Genomic DNA, 17,861 nt, shown 5'->3' on the forward strand with positions numbered 1-17,861 from the left:
TAATTGACCATTTTTGTTATTAATAAGACTTCTAGTCAACAGTAGGCTACAAGTATTTAAGTTTTTGGAGAATCAAAAGTTATACATGAATTTTCAACTCTCCAGGAGTCAGCGCCCTAACCCTTGCATTTTGAAGGGTCAACTGTACATTATTCTAGATCTACAACACATCCTTATTTTTATCATTGGGAACATTTAAGCTTTTTTTCTAAGTTGTCGAGTTCCTACACTTTACACTAGAGGATTGTTCTTTTGTATCTTCAACTTTATTTGTTCCTCTAATTTTATGCATTCAGTTATTTGTAGTTGACTTTGTTTTCTTGAATATATAGTATATGACCATGGAATAAAATTCAAGTGGTATAGAAGGCCATAAAATGAAAAGTAAGTTTTTATCCCACTTAACCTCCCAGCCATGCATTCTCCCTTTCTGGAAACAGTCATCTCTACTTCCCTTCCAGGGAGATTCTATGCATATGCTGGGGAATGTATATATTTCAATTTAAAAAATTTTTAGAGATGGGGTCTTGCTATGTTGCCCAGGCTGGTCTTGAACTCCTGCCTTCAACAGATCCTCCCACCTCCACCTCCCACAGTGCTGGGATTACAGGCGTGAGTCACTGTGCCTGACCAATATAAACTCTTTTTCCCTGTAAACAGTAGTGTGTTTTACACACTGTTCTTCACTGTCTTTTTTTTTTTTAAATATATCTTAGAAATTTTTCATGACAATTTAGACCTGTGTTTTTCTTTCTTAATTGTTGTTAGTGTACCTGTTTATTGCTCATGATTATATGTGAATTTAGGGGCTGAGGTGTCCTCTTGCTTTTTAATAACCCCACATGATTTTACTACTCCACTTAGTAAATGTGTCATTTATTTAACCAGTGCTCTACTGCTGGACATTTAGACTGTTACAGATATTTTTCAACTATCAACAAGGCTGTGATGAAGATCCTAATATATTAGTAATTTCAATTAGGTGTTAATGTATCGGTAGGACAAATTTCTAGACGTGTGCTGAGTCAAAGGCATGTGATTTAAAATATGAACTGATATCACCAAAGAGCCTTTCACAGAGAGTGAATCAAACTTCCACCTACAATGGACAGGAGGGTCTGTTTCTCTACACCATCCCAAAATACTGCTACATTTCTAATTCTTGACATTCTAATAAGGGAAAATGGTATCTCACTATAGCATTAATTTATTTTTTAAAATTGTAAATGAGATTATCTCCTTGTCTTTCCTTTTCTGGGAACTATCTATTTATATTCTTTGTGACTTTTCTATTAGGTTGTTGACTGATAATTTCATATTGATCTGTGGGATCTCTGATATTGAAAGAAATAGTCTTTATGTTATGTATTAAACATTATGTCGCTTTCAGTTTGCCATGCAGAAATTTAAAAATAATATTTGACTATGTCAGATGACTTTTATGACTTTGAGAGTTTGTGCCATATCTGTATCAGCATTCTTTAGTGCAAGATTAAAGATAAAAATTATCTCTTTTTTCCTTTTTTTTAAATTTAAATTTTTACAATCAGGTTTCTGATCCAGCTGGAGTTTATTTAGTGTAATGAGTTAGGTTAGGAATCTAACTTAAAACTTTTACAGATGGCTACCCAGTTGTCTTAATACAATTGTGTGTATTTTACAAATTTACGCTCTACAATTAGGCATATGTGAAAGATGGGCTAAAAGTAGTCATGCACAGAGAACAGTGTATTTTGCCTGTTCAATGAGTACATGGCAGGAAAGTTAAATGAGTAGCTTTTTTTTTTTTTTTTTTGAGATGCAGTTTTGCTCTTGTCACCCAGGCTGGAGTGCAATGACGTGATCTAGGCTCACTGTAACTGCCACCTCCCAGGTTCAAAAGATTCTCCTGTCTCAGCCTCCCAAGTAGCTGGGATTACAGGTGTCCGCCACCATGCCCAGCTAATTTTTGTATTTTTAATAGAGACGGGGTTTCACTGTGTTGGCCAGGCTGTTCTCGAACTCCTGACCTCAGGTAATCTGCCCACTTCAGCCTCCCAAAGTGCTGGCATTACAGGCATGAGCCACTGTGCCCAGCCATGAGTAGCATATTCTTGAACATATTTAAATGTGCTCTCCAGAGTTGCAGAAAGAAATATTTTTTTTCCTCAAGTATGTAACAGCATTCTTCAGAGGCATGTTTTTACAGAGGAAATACAGCAGAATGTTGATGTTTCCAGGACCTATCCAAGATTCTTGACTGGGATGTGGGTGCTCGGTGGCCTGCAGCATTCATTCATTCTCATGCAGCGACCCAGTGCACTGTCCACATTGATGGGAGGCACCTCTGAAGCATTCTGACTTAACTATCACAACAACTCTGTTACGAATTACCATATGTCACGGGCTTTACGTCTAGAAAATGAGGTTCGCCAAACCTTGTTTGTTAAATCTACTCAGGCTATGGTTATTTTCTGTTAAAACTGTAGGCCATTTGATCAGAAGATTTGATGTTATATAAATGCTAGTAGAAAGCAAATGGGAAACTTTATCTTATTATTTAGTGTTGAGATATATGTATTTTGGAGGAGTAGCTATCTGGATGTAATAGAAAGAATCATTTCTGTAATGGCACAGATAACAGAAATATCTGATATATGTATGGCGTACTTCACAAACATGCTTTCTGATCCATTATCATATCTGATTTTCAAAGAACTACATAAAGTAGATCCATGTCATAACAAGAAACAGAAGAAAGAGGACACGGGCAGATTTATTAAAGGAAGTGGTTCCCAAGGAATTGGTTTGAATGAATGAGATCCCATATTTGCTAATTTAAAAACGAAATCCCATTACCGCATGATCTAGCAATCCCTTCTGTGTATATATCCGAAAGAATTGATATATACAGCAGGGACTTGAACAGATATTTGTACATTCACGTTCATAGCAGCATGATTCACCATAGCCAAAATGTGGAAAAAACCCAGGTGTTCATCAACAGACAAATGGATGAATGGATAAACAAAATATGGCATATATGTATATATATTTGTTTATATATATATAATATATACACATTATGAAATATTTTTCCGCTTTAAAAAGGAAGGAATATTTTATATATATAAAGGAAGAATACTATGTATATTTGTATATGTATGTGTGTATACATATATATCTATATAATGAAATATTATTTAGCCTTAAAAAGGAAGGAAATTCGGACACATGCTACAACACAGATGAGCCTTGAGGACATTACGCTAAGTGAAATAAGTCAGCCACAAAAAGACAAATATTGTATAATTCCACTTATATGAGGTATCTAGAGTAGTCAAATTCATAGAAACAGAAAATAGAATGGTAGTTGCCAGGAGTTGTGGGTAGGAGAAATGGAAAGTTATTGTTTAATGAGTAGAGTTTCTATTTTGCAAGATGAAAAAGTTCTGGAGATTGGATGCCCAACAATGTAGATAGACTGAAGCACTGAAGTCTACACTTAAAAGTGATTAAGATGATAAATTTCATATTATGTGTATTTTCCATAGTAAAAACCAAAATCCCTTTTCCAAGCTCCATATCACACAAACCTGTCCAAAAACCTCTTCATTAACGGTGAAAGTGAGGTCTAGGATGTCTGTGATGTTGTTGTCCTTCATCCACTGCAAGCTCTGGTGGAATTCCTCATCCAAATATTCCAGGTCACTCAAATCACAGGGCCTGGGTGAATTCAGTGAGAAAGGCAAACAGAATTACTGAACAAATGGCTACCCAGACCTCACTTCAAAATGTGGTTATATCATTCCTGGCTAAAACATCACAAACTTATCCTAACAATTTGATACTTTTGAATATACTAATGAATCAGATCATTCAGTCATTTTAGTTCATTCAAAAGATTTTCCTTTGAAAAGAAAATGTGAAATTGTTTACAATAGCAAACACGAAATAATTATTGACTCATGGACTCTGCATGAAAATTGGAGAAAACTATCATTTTAAAACAACTATGTTATAAACTGATCAGTTCTATTTAACAGTTTAATGCAATGTTTGTAATATTATTATAATTTTTGTATAAAATGATTCATCTCCATGATATGACATTTTGATAATAGAATCTTTCCCTACAACAACAACAACAACAAAATCCCTAAATGCCTTTTTATTGGGCTAAAAAATGTATATGATATCTAAGCACTCAAAACAGGAAGCCACCATAACCCTAACAGGAATGGTTAGGGCAAAACAGGGACAAAAGGGTCAGCGGCACCAGAGAGGTCAGTGTCGTTGCCCTGCAGACAGGGCTGGGGTGGAAGCATGGTCTGCAAAGCACTTACAGTCTCAGGAGTGCCTTGTAGAAGGGCCTCGTGAAGAAAGCGTCAAGAAGGTACTGATGGATCAGAGCCAGGCCCAGGATGCGACCGCTAAACCTGAACCTGGAACACAGACAAGGCAGAGAAATGGATAAGTGGAAATTTACATTATTAAATATTTTAGTTTGCACTTTTATCTGATGTGTTTCTTTTGAGTATTCATCTCAAGTTGCTTAAGGAATCTTCTCATTGATGACGCAAGGAGGTGCCTGTTCTCCTCCTTCTTATGCTTTACCATGAACAATGCCTGTGTGCTTGCTAGGTACTAAAGGAAGCCTCCTCTCCCCACCATGTAGCAAACTCGAGTCATTTTTTCAGAACCTTTTTCAGACCTGGGAGAATGAGGACCCAAGAAGAGGAAAGCACTGGGAAGGGGAATTCAGGAATCTTAGATAAAACGCCCACACTGAACTGGAGGAGGACCTGGATCCAGTGACACAGAGGGCTTTCTGGATGTGCGTCCTTACCCATTCAAACATTTTATCTACATTACCTAAGGTCCATGCTTGAGTATGGAGCCCATATGGCAGTTGTGCTTGCAGACAGTGGGGAAGAGTTACATAGAATCCCAGCATGGTAAGAGATAAGCTGAATGAGCATCACTCTTCAAAATTGCCAGCCACATAAAAGACAGAATGAGGTCACTGCTAGGAAGAACTGGCCATACAGATCTGGCTACCTCCAGATGTAAGTGCCTTTACTGATTTAAATCCTTGTCGGAGCATTGACTTCCCGAGCATTTTGCAAGTAACCTGCTTAGCAAAATGCTGAGGCTACCTGGGCTTGATTCCATTGTTGCCTGCTCCTAAACCAGCTTCTTGCCTGCCTGGTCTAGCACCCTATGCTTTCCCCACCATTGGGCCTTGCCTATCTCTGACACCTACTTTCATAACTGGAGTCTCCCTGGTGTCCACTCTAAGTAGGTTCTCACCTAATCAGGGATTTAGTTGTGAATTTTCTCCGATCCTCCCTGTCAGAATTTCCAACTAATCTATCTCCAATGCCTTTTATGTGGGTCTTTTTAGACTCACGGGGTTTCCTACTCTATAGCTGCTATAAAGATGGTAAAATGAACAGAATATCTGATTCCATAGAATACATATATTTATAATAACACTTCAAATTGGTATGTTTGAAGTAGTTGATTCTTTTTCCATGAAATAACATGCTAGTGTTATTGACTCTGAAGAGACCAGAGGCAAACAAAACCTCAGTGAAAGTGCTATGGGGCACTATGGATAGGGGGCTTCTGGGACAATGGGTCGTTGGGCTTGGGTACCCCACCAGTGCTTCATTCCTGGGTGCCCTTTCCTGACCACCCCAATAACTGACTGGTCCCCAAGACAGTAACCACATCCTGTGTATAAAAACAGTTATCTTCTACCCCAATAGAAGATTGGCTCACCTACTCCAAATAGACTCTAGGGCATTGTAACCCATGCTTCTAACATGATAGTAGGGTTGTGGCCATCTAGGTAGAGACGACCGAGATGATCCAAACCAGGAAAAGACTAAAGGTCAGCACAGAAGTGATGGGCCCGTGGCTTCCCCACTTAGAGGTGGCCCCTGAGGGTCCAGTAAAGAGAGCTGGGAATCATAGCAGGGAGCAAATATATGCAGATATGGAATAAATGATAACATTAAATGAGATTACTATTTTCAGCTTAGTGCTAAAAAATTGAATATCTCAATGAATTAAAAATTTTCTAGCAAAATAAAAATTATTCAAATTTATTCAGGAAGATGTAGAAAACTTAGACCGATAACCATAGTGCCAAGTAGAAAATTTTGAGGAGAAAGGACTATCTCCAAAATTGATACTGGGACTGGACATATATATCTTTAAAGACATGTTCTTTCAAAGACTCAAGGACAGAAAACCTTTCTGCTATTTCAACAGTTCCAGAAATCAGAAAAGGGTGGAAAACTTCTTAATTCATCATTATGAGCTACCATAACCACAAAGTGGAACCTGGAAAAGATAAAACAAGAAAGAAAACTAGAGAAATTTCACTTGTACATAAATCCTAAACACACACAAGAGAATTGAACCTACTAGTTCATTTCCAGAACAATGTAGAATGATTAAGGATGTTTAATTAGACAACTAAGGATATTCAATATTAAGAATTTTATTACTAAAATCAAGTATGAGGTCAAAAGACAAAAATTATATGACTTTTTTTGGGTTACAAACTGGACAGTTACTTGAAAATATCCATCACCAATTTCTGGAGAAAAAAAAAACCTTTGTAGTAAACCAGCAATAGAAGAATGCTTCCTTAACAAAATAAAGCACATCTATCTCAGCAATATATTTAACAGTAAAAATACCGAAGGATGCTTGTTACTACCACCCTTCATAATATTCTATCAGTTCTAGTCACTGCAGTTAATTATAAATGAAAAATTGAAAACAGATTAGAAGTAACTTTTATCAAATGCCTACTGGGCCAAGGCACGTTATTTACAATATCTCATTGACCCTTGCAACAATTCTATTTTATTGTTTTGGTCATCTCCATTTTGCAGATTAAGAAACTGAGGGCCAGTAATTAGCCCCAGGCAAGTGGTTCAGCAAGGAAACTGACCCACATCTGCCTGACACCAAACCAGGCCTTTTCCTTTGTGTCTATTTTGAGATGTGAGCAATGGAGAGGTTGCTCCTCTGGGTTCTGGGGCCAGGCTGCCTACTGTGTGATCTTGTGCAAGCGTTTAACCTCCCTCTTCTCAGTTTCCTCTTCTGGAAAACTTCACTATTTAAGTGTTACCTATTTTTGTTATTAGTATTTTATGTTGGCTACCAACATCTCTTGTGCTAATTAGACATATTTTGGTTCAGGTAACCTTCAACCAGCTTACGCCCTCTAAGGCCATGGCGGTGTCTCAAGGAATCCAGGATCAGGAATGCAGTTGGGCCTCAGGAACGCCAGGGACATGAGTGATATCGCTCTCCCTCATCCAGTTTCTCCCTTTGGCTTCTCTAAGCTCATTTCTCCTCTCTCACTGCCAACACCTCCTATGGTTTACATCCCAGAGTTCAAGCACAGGAGACACCAACTTGACTCCCTCTGACCTAGTTCTAAATTTTCAGCATGATTCTGACTGTTCTAACTCAGGTTGGATGCCCACTGGGATCAATCATGAGCAACCAGGGAGGAAATCTGAGTCTCGAGTACTTTGCAGCAAGGACCACTTTGCAGCAAGGATCACTCTCTGCCAGGGGGTGGGATCACTGTTGTATGTCTCTCAACCAGGGAGTGTGGCAATGGGGTTTCCTAGCACAGGGGACTGCAGTGCAGACTGCCAACAGAGAATTGTGTATTTGCTTTGAATTGGGTAGACCATAAGGTGGAATTTCCAAAGTCAGAATTACACTGGTTTCAAGGACTGACATGGGCAACAAACAAGTCCTAGTTTATTTTTAAGTAACTGTGCAACAAAGCTATGATAACGTGGTTTGGCTTTACATAACCACAGACGGGATGGCTCTAAGCCAGTCCCATATGTACTGTAAAATATATTCCAGAGCCACGAACTATGATCTGGGACATGTTTGTATAAAGCAAAATACAGCAACTGTACAATTCAAATCTAAAACAATAGCAGATGGAAAAAAAAAAAAACCAACAACAATAGCTGATGAATTGCTGTGTGTGCAATTCCATAAATGAGAAAACACCTTCTAGTAATGGTGCACCTCCTTTATTTATCTTCTATGTTTATTTCCCCTAAACTAAACAATTGCTTGTGGGGAAGTTGATTACATTTGCTGTTAACACAGGTTACAAAAGGGGAGGAAGTATGAGACAGAAAGAAAATACTTTTCCTTAGTCTCTGGACCTAAGATAGTGTGTCTAGGTATGAAGAAACTATCCCAATAATTTAAGCAAAATAAAGTGCTGAGGTTTCGAGCTAAGTTACTTGGCGTAAATAGAGTCCAGAGGATAAACTAAAATAAGACCCTATAGAAGTAGCGGAGCCACTCCGCCTGCCTGTGGGTGTATCTGTTACTTAAATACCCGGCCCCAGGGCCCCGTTCGAGAGCCTGTGTGTGTGAGCTTGCAGGGCTTTGCTCACTCCTTTCTCTCCGTGGATCTCAGGAGTCTCGACCAATACTGCAGGCCAGCCTAGCTCCTGGGGTGTAGCACTGCTCCCCGCTTTTTCTGTGCTGACATTCTGGAGGCCATGCTTGAACGCAGCTTCTGCCGCCTCAGCCTCTGCAACTCAACAAGTCACGACGCGCTGCCTGTGCTGGTGCCGCCGCTGCCCGACCAGGCTGCGGCTCCGCGTCTGTGCTTTTTCCTGGCCCGTGCTCAGTTTTACTTTGCCAGGAGGGAGTGGCTCCTCCGTGTTGTCCTGCTTTCTTAGAGGGGCCTTGCAGAGGAGTTGCCTGGGCCCTAAGAGCTTACAGGGACTGCTTTTGAAGCTTGCTCACGTCCTTTAATCCCTAGGGCAACCAGGGCCTGGTGGGTGGAGGGAACAGCTACCACGGGTTCACCTCTACCCCTCAGGCCGTGTTGGGCACCCCGGCTCCCTAGGCCATTCTTCTGCTTCTCGTGGGGGCTATTGTATCTTAAGGGCCCCCAGGTTCCCTGCTCAAAATCTGCTTTCTGCTGTTTCCCACGTGTGTCTAAGTTCCAACCATGGGTGCCCTTCAACTCCTCTTCACAAGAGAGACCTCAGCCCCCAGGTACCCAGCAGGTGCACATGCACAGGGGGCTGAGGAGAGGAGGCAAGGCGGGTCAGCCCATGCAGCCTCCCAGCAGCGGGTGGTGGGTCCCAGCCTTTTCCCCATTCTAGCCACACCCGGATGGGTCAGGAAGGGAGACTCCCCTGGGCAGTGAAGGGGCATGAGTCTCTCTCTCTGGCAATGTTTTTGCTGTAATTTGAAACCTCCCAGGAGATTCTGACATGCCATCACCATAAAACATATTCCTGACTTTTAAGAAACACATAAAGCATATTTTTCTACTTATTTATCAATTAGAGATGTGTTTCCACCCATTTAGACCTGAGACCACAGAAAGATTAGCAATATAGCAAAATACCAAGAACCCACATTTAACAACAACAACAACAAAATCCTTTCTATTGAGGATCAATGAAGGCCAAGTCTCCTTTGTGTGGAAGGCATGCTCTATTTTCCTTCAGATGAAGAGCACAGACAGTTCATGGTTACATTCCTCAATCCAAACCACATCCCCGTGGTTTGTGGGAACATTCCTGGACTCTGATATAAATTATTTTCACATCCTTGGTTTTAGTATGTTGCAAGTTTTTGTTTTTGGTATCATCAACCCCTTCCCTCCTGCCAAAGAAAAATAACAGAATTGGGTATTTTTTAATGTGAAGTAAAATACAAGTGATATATAAAATTTTTTAAAAAAGTGAGTCAACTCTGTCACCCAAGGTGATATTTGTGACTGAGATGACTCTTCCCCTGATTACCAGTTGGTGAGAGCAGGGTCACACAAACATAGATCCTCCGTGCCATCATGTTCCCACCACGGTACAGTACGGACACCCTCGATACATGCAAATAGTGGTTTTCATTATCCTTTAACACACTGCAAAACATTTCTTTTCAGGAATGCTCTATGCTTGGTTCTGCCCTTTCCCCTTTGATGGAAATATATATGTTTTTCATCTTTATCTGTCTGCTCATAGATCCTGAGGGGAAGCCTGGACCCAGTGTGCCGTGGGACTGTGGAGTAACTTTGGGAATGAGCAGACGTCACTCTTGGTGCGTGCACATCAGCACCTCCCCATATGCCTGGGAGATGAACTTGACCTACGCTGAAGAAACAGCCACTCTGACCTTTCAAAAATACGTGGAGGGCTCTTACAGCAGGAGATCTGAAGGGAGCTAATATTATTGGCAAGGATTTCTCATATTTCCGTCTGGGTTTTGCACATTTTAGTGAGAGTTCAAAAGGTAATGGAGTTTCACACATTTCCAGCACATCTCCCCAAGTGGCTTAAAGGCCTCAAAACGACTCAACCCTCCCCTTGAGTGCATTACTGTTTGTTGACTTGACTCCTCTTCGGGCCATTTGCCAATAATCCAAACAAGGCAATGTGCTGTGGAGGATGATATCACAAGGTCTGATGTTAGGCTGCCTTGGTTTGGATCTTCTGACCTGTGTGACCTTGGGACACCTGTTTAATATCAGTTAACTCACCTGCAAAATGGGAATCATAATGGCACCTACTGTATAGGACAGCTGCTAAGATGCTAAAAGTCCTCTGTACAAGGACTAGTGGAGGTCAGTCCACCTGAGAGTCTAATGAATTCCTATCCATAGACTGGCATGTCTAGTTTTTTACACTCAGAACCCTAGACCTAAAAACCCATTCTGAATTGAAGAGTGAAAATGTGGATTGGGCTGACAGTGGCTAGCCTGAAACTTCCTGCTGCAAACTTCTGCTCTGCTTACAAACAGCATTTATGTGTCATGGTGCCTGGCACAGGTAAGGTCTCAATCAAGATTTGTTGAATGGAATTAAATTGAAAATTATCATTTGGTTTTATCCCAGTGGAGCGCAACTATACAAACCCACAGAAAATGTCTGAAATGTCATATACCATTTGAACCCTGTTTGACTAGGTTAATTGCTCAAATTTCCAATATCTGCAGTAGGTCTCCACCCAGGAAGATGGACAGAAAGAGCAAACTGCAGAGAAGAGTTTAGGGGTTGAGTCAGTATATGGAAAGATGTGGCAAATATTTTACATCAAAGGACTGAAATAGCAGGTCTCCCTCTCCCTGTCTTCTCTCCCTCTTCAGTCTCTCCAGTGAACCATTGTGGGGGAACATGTTTCAGCAGGAATTAGTATGTAATGAGTTCAGTGTATTTTTCAACAGATTATTTAAATGAAAGCAGTTTTTGTAATGGCAAAAAAATGCAGTTGGGAAGTCTGCAAGAGGAATCTCTTATTTACAGGCCATGATTTATGGAAGGGGAAGCGGGATAGCTCGCCAAGCCAAGAAAATAAAAGACCTAATAATACTCTGGAAGGACATTTTGGATAGTGAAAGAAAAGACTTTAAAAGGCTTCTAGTTAATCCTTTTATATGCAAGTGATATAAAAATTGAGTGAAACCCTCAGTGCAGCACCCAGGCAATATGCCAAGTCTGAAAAGGCTCTGTAGGGCGTTTCTGGCAGTTTTATTTCCTGGCATTAAACTTGGGCTGCTAAGGATTGATTCAAGGGGCCTCCTGGTTTTGGTGACCTTCTTAGTCTCTTCTTCTTGACCTGTTGCCCCAACAGATCAGGCTACTCATCTCCCTCTGCTTAATTCTTGGCTTCTGCATCTTTTGATGCATCACAGCCCAGCATGAAAAATACTCCCTGATAAGCTTCAGACTTGGGAGACCCAAAGCTGGGCCTTCCTGCCTGGAGAGGTGATCACATGGTGCACTGGGCACTGTAAAGAGGCTGGGCATTTGGTGGTAATGTGCTTGGCTCTTGTGCCTTTGGTGAGGAGATGGGGGCTGAGGCAGATGCAGGAACACCTGGCAGGACACTGAGGTCTGCTAAAAACTCTGCACACAGTCGTTAGTCTATAAAGGCCTCTCCTAACCACTATGGCATCTTCTGGAGCACAAATGTCTGTTGAAACGAACACTGTACTGGCAAATTTTAGGGGTTCACACATTTTGTTGGGTCAGTGAATGAGGCCAGAGGGTTGCTATAACTGCATCCATGCCTGGATGCCCCCAGGACACCATTGTAATGTCCTGTTTCCCAAGCCATGACTCTGGGGACTGCATTCACCTATGCATTGCCTACCACCTGCAGGTTGACAACCAGCTGGTTTGAGTCAGCTGAGTTCTAGAAGATTCTGTCTGTAGCAGTCATGTTTTCTATCTCTGATACTCCCTGGATCTTTCCCAGACACTGCTTCCCTGGTAATGGACCAGGACCTGCATGGGTTAAGTTCCTTTAAGGAGTCTTTTGCAGTTCTCAAAAGAAGAGAGTTGGTTCCTCAGCCTTGGCACTACTGATGTTTGCTTTCTGGAGTATTATAGGATGTTTAACAGCATTTCTGACCTCTACCTACTAGATGCCAGTAGTACCAGCCTCCCAAGCTGTGACAACCCAAACTACCTCCTGACATTGCCAGTGTCCACTGGTGGTGGAGAGTGATGGTGCAAAATCAACCTCTCTTGAGAACCACTGGAATAGAGCATAGGGTGTGGGCAAATATTTCTAAACATGTGATGACATACTCTTTTCTAACTTGCCTTTCTTGCAAACTTGAGGAAGGCTGCCTGGGCCCTCCGGGGCAATGCACGTCTTACCCCTATGGCTTTGTGCTCCACTCTGCACATCTGAGCAGCTTTTCATCATTCTCTGAATCTGTAAGTGTACTTCCTACCCCACCAAATATCATCTTAAACTCCCACCAAGAATTTGGGCTCCAGGTTTCTTTTGGGGAAGTGATGAGCGGGGAGAATAATTCCTTCTGAATGCTTCAGAGAGCGTCAACATTGCTGAGGGGATGATGCAGGATCTGAGTAAAGAAAAAGAGTGAGCTCCTGGAGAATGAGCATCACAAACTGGGGGACAGCTTAGGGATCTAAGGTGGGAAGATGTGTGGTTTGTTTGAGCAATGCAAAGAGGCCAGTGGGGGTGGACCCCAGAGTGAGAAGGGGGAAATGGCAGAACATGAGTTTGGAGAGGCACCCAGGGGATAGATCATGCCGGACTTGGCGGGCTATGGAAAGGACTTTAGATTTCATTCTAAGTATGATGGGAATCCACTGGAAGTTTCATGTAGGGTCTTTGGAATGAACTGATGTGTTAAAATGATCACTCTGGATGCTGCATGGAGAGAGGTGAGTTCTGGCAAGAATGAAGGCTGAGATCTGTCTGGAGGCTTCTGCATCCAGATGGGAGGTGATGGTGGCTTATACTGGGAGTGGTAGTGGAGGTGATGAGGTGAGAGTCTGGATGTATTTTCACGATAGAGCCCAGGGGATTTACTGATGCATTTAAGGGGAGAGATGAGAAAAAGAAAGGCAACAGGAATAGTCCACGGCCTTGGGCCAGAGCAACTGGGTGCCATTTACTGAGATGGGAAACACCAGAACAGAGGGTTTGGAGGAGGAAATGGCGAGTTCTCTTTCAGACATATTACGTCTGTGCTGCCTATTTATATCTGAGTGGAGCTGTGAAGCAGGCAGTTTTACTGAGGAGTCAGTGCCTCTGGGCACAGGGCCGCGCTACAGATGTCACTGTGGGGCCGTCAGGATGCAGATGGCATTTGAAGCCAGGCATCTGGACAAGATCACGGAGGAAGTTTGTGCAGATGGAGAGGCGGACCCAGGGCTGAATGTTAATTGATGCAGCATTTGGGGATCTGGAAGATGAGAGGCAACCATAAAGTACATGAGAAGGAACAGGCGGTGAGGCTGGAGGAACAGGGATGTGGAGCACATGGTGCAGGAAGGAGGCAGAGGCCAACTGTGTCAAGTGCCTCTGAGATCAGGAAGTAGGCGGTCTGAGAGTCACCAGATGGCTTTGACAACCTTCATGAGGGGTGCAGGGGAGGAAGCTGGCTGGAGAGAATGGGAGGAGAGGCAGTGGAGAAAGCCAGCACAGATAACTCTTTCTAGGAATGCGCCTCTAAAGGGGAGCAGTGGGGTGGTCAGTGGAGGAGGGTGTGACATCAATGGAGGTTTGGGTTTTTGTTTTTTCAGTGTGAGGGAAATTGCAGTGTGTTCATACATTTCCAATTTCAACAAACTTATCAAGTGCCTACTATGTGCCAGGTACATAGAAAGATCCTAAGGTACCCATTCATTTTGAGTTTACAAGCTAGGAAGGGAGATAGACACAGCAATGCAGCATCTCATCACCACAGAGCAAGTGGTGGAGAAGAGGAGTGCACAGGGTGCTGTGAAAACTCAGGGGAGGAAGCACAGCTTGGCTCTGGGGGCGTTAAATCCGGGCAGGCCTCCTGAAGGAGGTGACAAGTGAGGTAACCCTACGAATTAGCCTGGAAGAATGAATAGAAATTAGTCTGCTTTAAGAAGACAGGGAAAGGCTTTCCAAGAAAATAAAATCACATCGGAAAAGAATAAGGAAAGATAACGGGATGTGTTTAGAACAGCATGCAATTCATGATTACTAGAGCATACAAAATGAGGAAGGACAAGATGTGAGATAAGGTTGTGGAGAGAGATAGCAGGAGGTCCTGGAAGGTCTTATTTTCCATGCCAACAAGTTCACCCTTTAAATTGTAGATGATGGGAACCCATTGACTGGTTTAAACAGGGGAGTGATGCGCTTGTTTTGGCATTTTTAGAGAAATCACTTTGCACCCATATGAAGGATATAGATTTTAGGAGGGGACAGATTTGGAGGTTATTACAATGTGTCAAGGGGATCATCCTGAACATTTTGGAGGTAAATCAGCAGGACAGTGAGACACAGCAGAAGAGAAGGATGACAGGAAGAAGTGACTTGGTGGGAGAGAGTAATTGTTAACTTGGAGGAGGATCAAAATGGAGATGTCTAGTAGGTATTTTGATAATAAAGTTTGAAGCTTAACAGAAAGGTCAGAGCTGAAAATATAAATTTAGAATTCATATGTTAGTATGGAGAGAAGTTTATAAAGTAGTAAACTTTGATTATATTGCTATATTTTATATAAAATTATATCTGTCCATCCATCCATCCATCCATCCATAAAAGAATATGGAAAAACTTAGGTCAGAAGAATAATGACATTTATTTCTGTATGGAGATATTTTCTTGTGTATATTAAATTTTTTCATAATGAATGTACCTTGCTGATGTGATAAAACTATGTTTATTTACTTATAATAAAGATATAATAAAAACTAGGTGACAATGGCATGTCAGAATCTAAGGGGGTAGAGTTTCAAACAGCAGTGTGTATCTACTGCAGTAAAGTGTCCATTAAAGTAAAGTGTGGGCAGGGTGTGGTGGCTCATGCCTGTAATCCCATCGCTTTGGAAGGCTGAGGTGGGTGGATCACCTGAGGTCAGGAGTTCGAAACCAGCCTGGCCAATGTGGTGAAACCCCATCTCTACTAAAAAAAAAAAAAAAAAAAAAAAAAAAAAAAAAAAACTTAGCCAGGCATGGTGGCACAGGCCTGTAATCCCAGCTACTCGAGAGGCTGAGGCAGGAGAATTGCTTGAATTTGGGAGGCAGAGGTTGCAGTGAGCTGAGTTTGCACCACTGCACTCCAGCATGGGTGACAGAGCGAAACTCTGTCTCAAATCAATCAATCAATAAATAAAAATAAAAAAGTAAAAAGTGGTAAGAGTTCACTGGCTCTGTTGGTGAGATGGTCTCTGCTGCTCATGGAAAGGGCGGTGCTGGTGACGATTACTGAATCAGACTTCAGTAGGTGAGGAAGTGAGTAACAGAGAGGAGCAGAGCAGGGGGAGAGCATGACGTGTAAAGATCCATGAGAAAGGGATGACTGCTGGAGAGGCCTGGAGATGGGGACTGGTGGGCCTCCAGCCTGCGTGGGTGGGTCCACCTTGAGTGGAGGAAAGGACTCCAGGGAGGCTGTTAAGGTTGGGTAGCATTTGTATTTGGGGTGAGAAATTGAAGGGGTCACCTCAGTGTTTCCATTTCAGTAGGGTCTGAAGTCACCTCACAGTGGAGGTGATTTTGGTTGGTGGAGGCTTTTGGGACAGTAAAATGGAAGATGCCCCCGTAACAGGACTGGTGAACTTTGCTCTGGCACTTTCTGAGGTCAGAGAGTATGATTTAGAATTGTACCCTTTCTTGGAATTACTTCATTTTCTCCAGGGCTAGAGCTGTAGAAAACTACCCTGGCATGGAATGGGGAAGAGTGAGTTACAATACTAATCCACAGTGGCATTTTGTCCGTCAGATGGGGTGCAAGCATGGAGCAGGGAGGGAATTGGGTGTGCAGGGAACAAAGGCGCTCAGGAGGCCTGGGATGAAGGAGGCCATGCCAGACTATGAGGAGACAGAGAATCCAAGGTGAGAACAAGCTTGGCAAGGAGTGGTGGTAGGGGGAGGAGGTGGGAATGCCGGCTGCAGAATGATTGACAGTGGGATTTTAGAGTTTTCAGTTTCTGACATGGCACAGTTCTGGGTGATAATGAGGTTGGGAGGGCCACTGTGGGAGCAGGTGGCTGGAGTGGAATGTAGGTCACTGCCACAGGGGTTAGGTAGGTTTGGTCTATTCTCTACATCCACATTTATTCAGATACCGTTTTGGGGAATGTATAAAGAATCCCCTCCTCAATGTCCCATAAAAATTGTTTAAATATTGCAGATGCAAGGCATTATTTATATTTGGTTTTCATAGCTTCCCTCTGTGTGGAAACGATTTTACAAATTAGCTGAGAAAACTTGAAGTTTTCTTCATCTGCCATGAAAGAGACTCTGCCAACACAAGATAATGACAGGATATTATCTTCAGATTGCTAATTAGTAAGTGAAATGAATGTCTAGCCCTGGTGCCGCCAAGTCCCCTCCTTTAATATCTGCCCTGCAGGGGGGCAGAGGACTGAGACCAGAGCTGCTTCCCCTCAACATGGTAGGCCAAGTGTGTGGTGTACCTCCCTTTTAGAGAAAGCACTTCTAAAAGTACCTTATGCAGACTCTTAACATACCCTCTGACTATAGAGAGATGGCAAATAACATACTTAGTATTGCTCTTCAATTCAACAAAAAACTAGTTGTGGTAAAATTGATCATTTGAAAGTGTGGATATTTTTTGACCCAGCATTCTGGTTAGCTTGTGTTAATACTGACTGTATCAATCGCATTTTCACAGATTATAAGGATGAAGTTAGGTTAATGTGGAAAGGAGTTGAGGAACAAAGATCTAGGAAAATAAACCTTCCCATAGATATAGAGAACATTACCCCACCTTTGATTTCCTCCTGTGTCTAGATGTGTGCAGGTATGTTATCTGGCCCTCAAAGATGCTTTCATTGACTTCTAAGGCATGATTCCTCCTTAGCCTCCAAGTATTCTTTACCGGGAGAGTTCAAATATTTTGTTTTGCAGTATCATGGATGCTCATGACTGAGGTTATGTCTACAAGTCGCAAAAACGATGTGCATTTAATTATCCAGGCAAGCAGCCTTTCATGGTCAAACGACTGAACAATTCATTGGACAAAATTAATCAAAGTAGTTAATCAAGGGACCAAAATAGCTCAGCTCTCAGTTTAGCTATTAACATTAGCTAATAGCTCAGTTTTTAGTTATTTAAGTTTCTAGCTATTTACCATTGTCTGAGCCTCAGTCATTAGTTCCCCAGGTTGACTTTTTTGTGAATTTGCTTTATGAGCTCAGGTAAACAGTTGAAATTTTTTTCACCGGTTTGTCTGTTTACCTTGGGAGAATACTACTGATTTCTTCTCAGAGGCCTTTGGGAGCTATTGGAAAGATCGGTGAATTTTCTATCAAAATCTTGTGTATTCTTCAGAAACAGACACTCCAAAGGTTCAGAGTGAAATATAATACCGC

General features: G+C 42.0%; 1 protein-coding gene across 5 annotated transcripts in view; it reads right to left on the minus strand.

The window, feature by feature from the left end:
* Nucleotides 1–17,861, minus strand: part of HECW1 (HECT, C2 and WW domain containing E3 ubiquitin protein ligase 1) — a 458,832-nt gene that overhangs the window by 17,000 nt on the left and 423,971 nt on the right. For all 5 annotated transcript variants that reach the window (NM_001265810.1, XM_015133529.3, XM_077994791.1 and 2 more), the window contains 2 exon segments: nucleotides 3,576–3,705; nucleotides 4,326–4,424. In NM_001265810.1, the coding sequence (NP_001252739.1) occupies nucleotides 3,576–3,705; nucleotides 4,326–4,424 (229 nt within the window).

Source organism: Macaca mulatta, chromosome 3 (genome assembly GCF_049350105.2).
Source record: "Macaca mulatta isolate MMU2019108-1 chromosome 3, T2T-MMU8v2.0, whole genome shotgun sequence".
Classification (NCBI taxonomy): Eukaryota; Metazoa; Chordata; class Mammalia; order Primates; family Cercopithecidae; genus Macaca; species Macaca mulatta.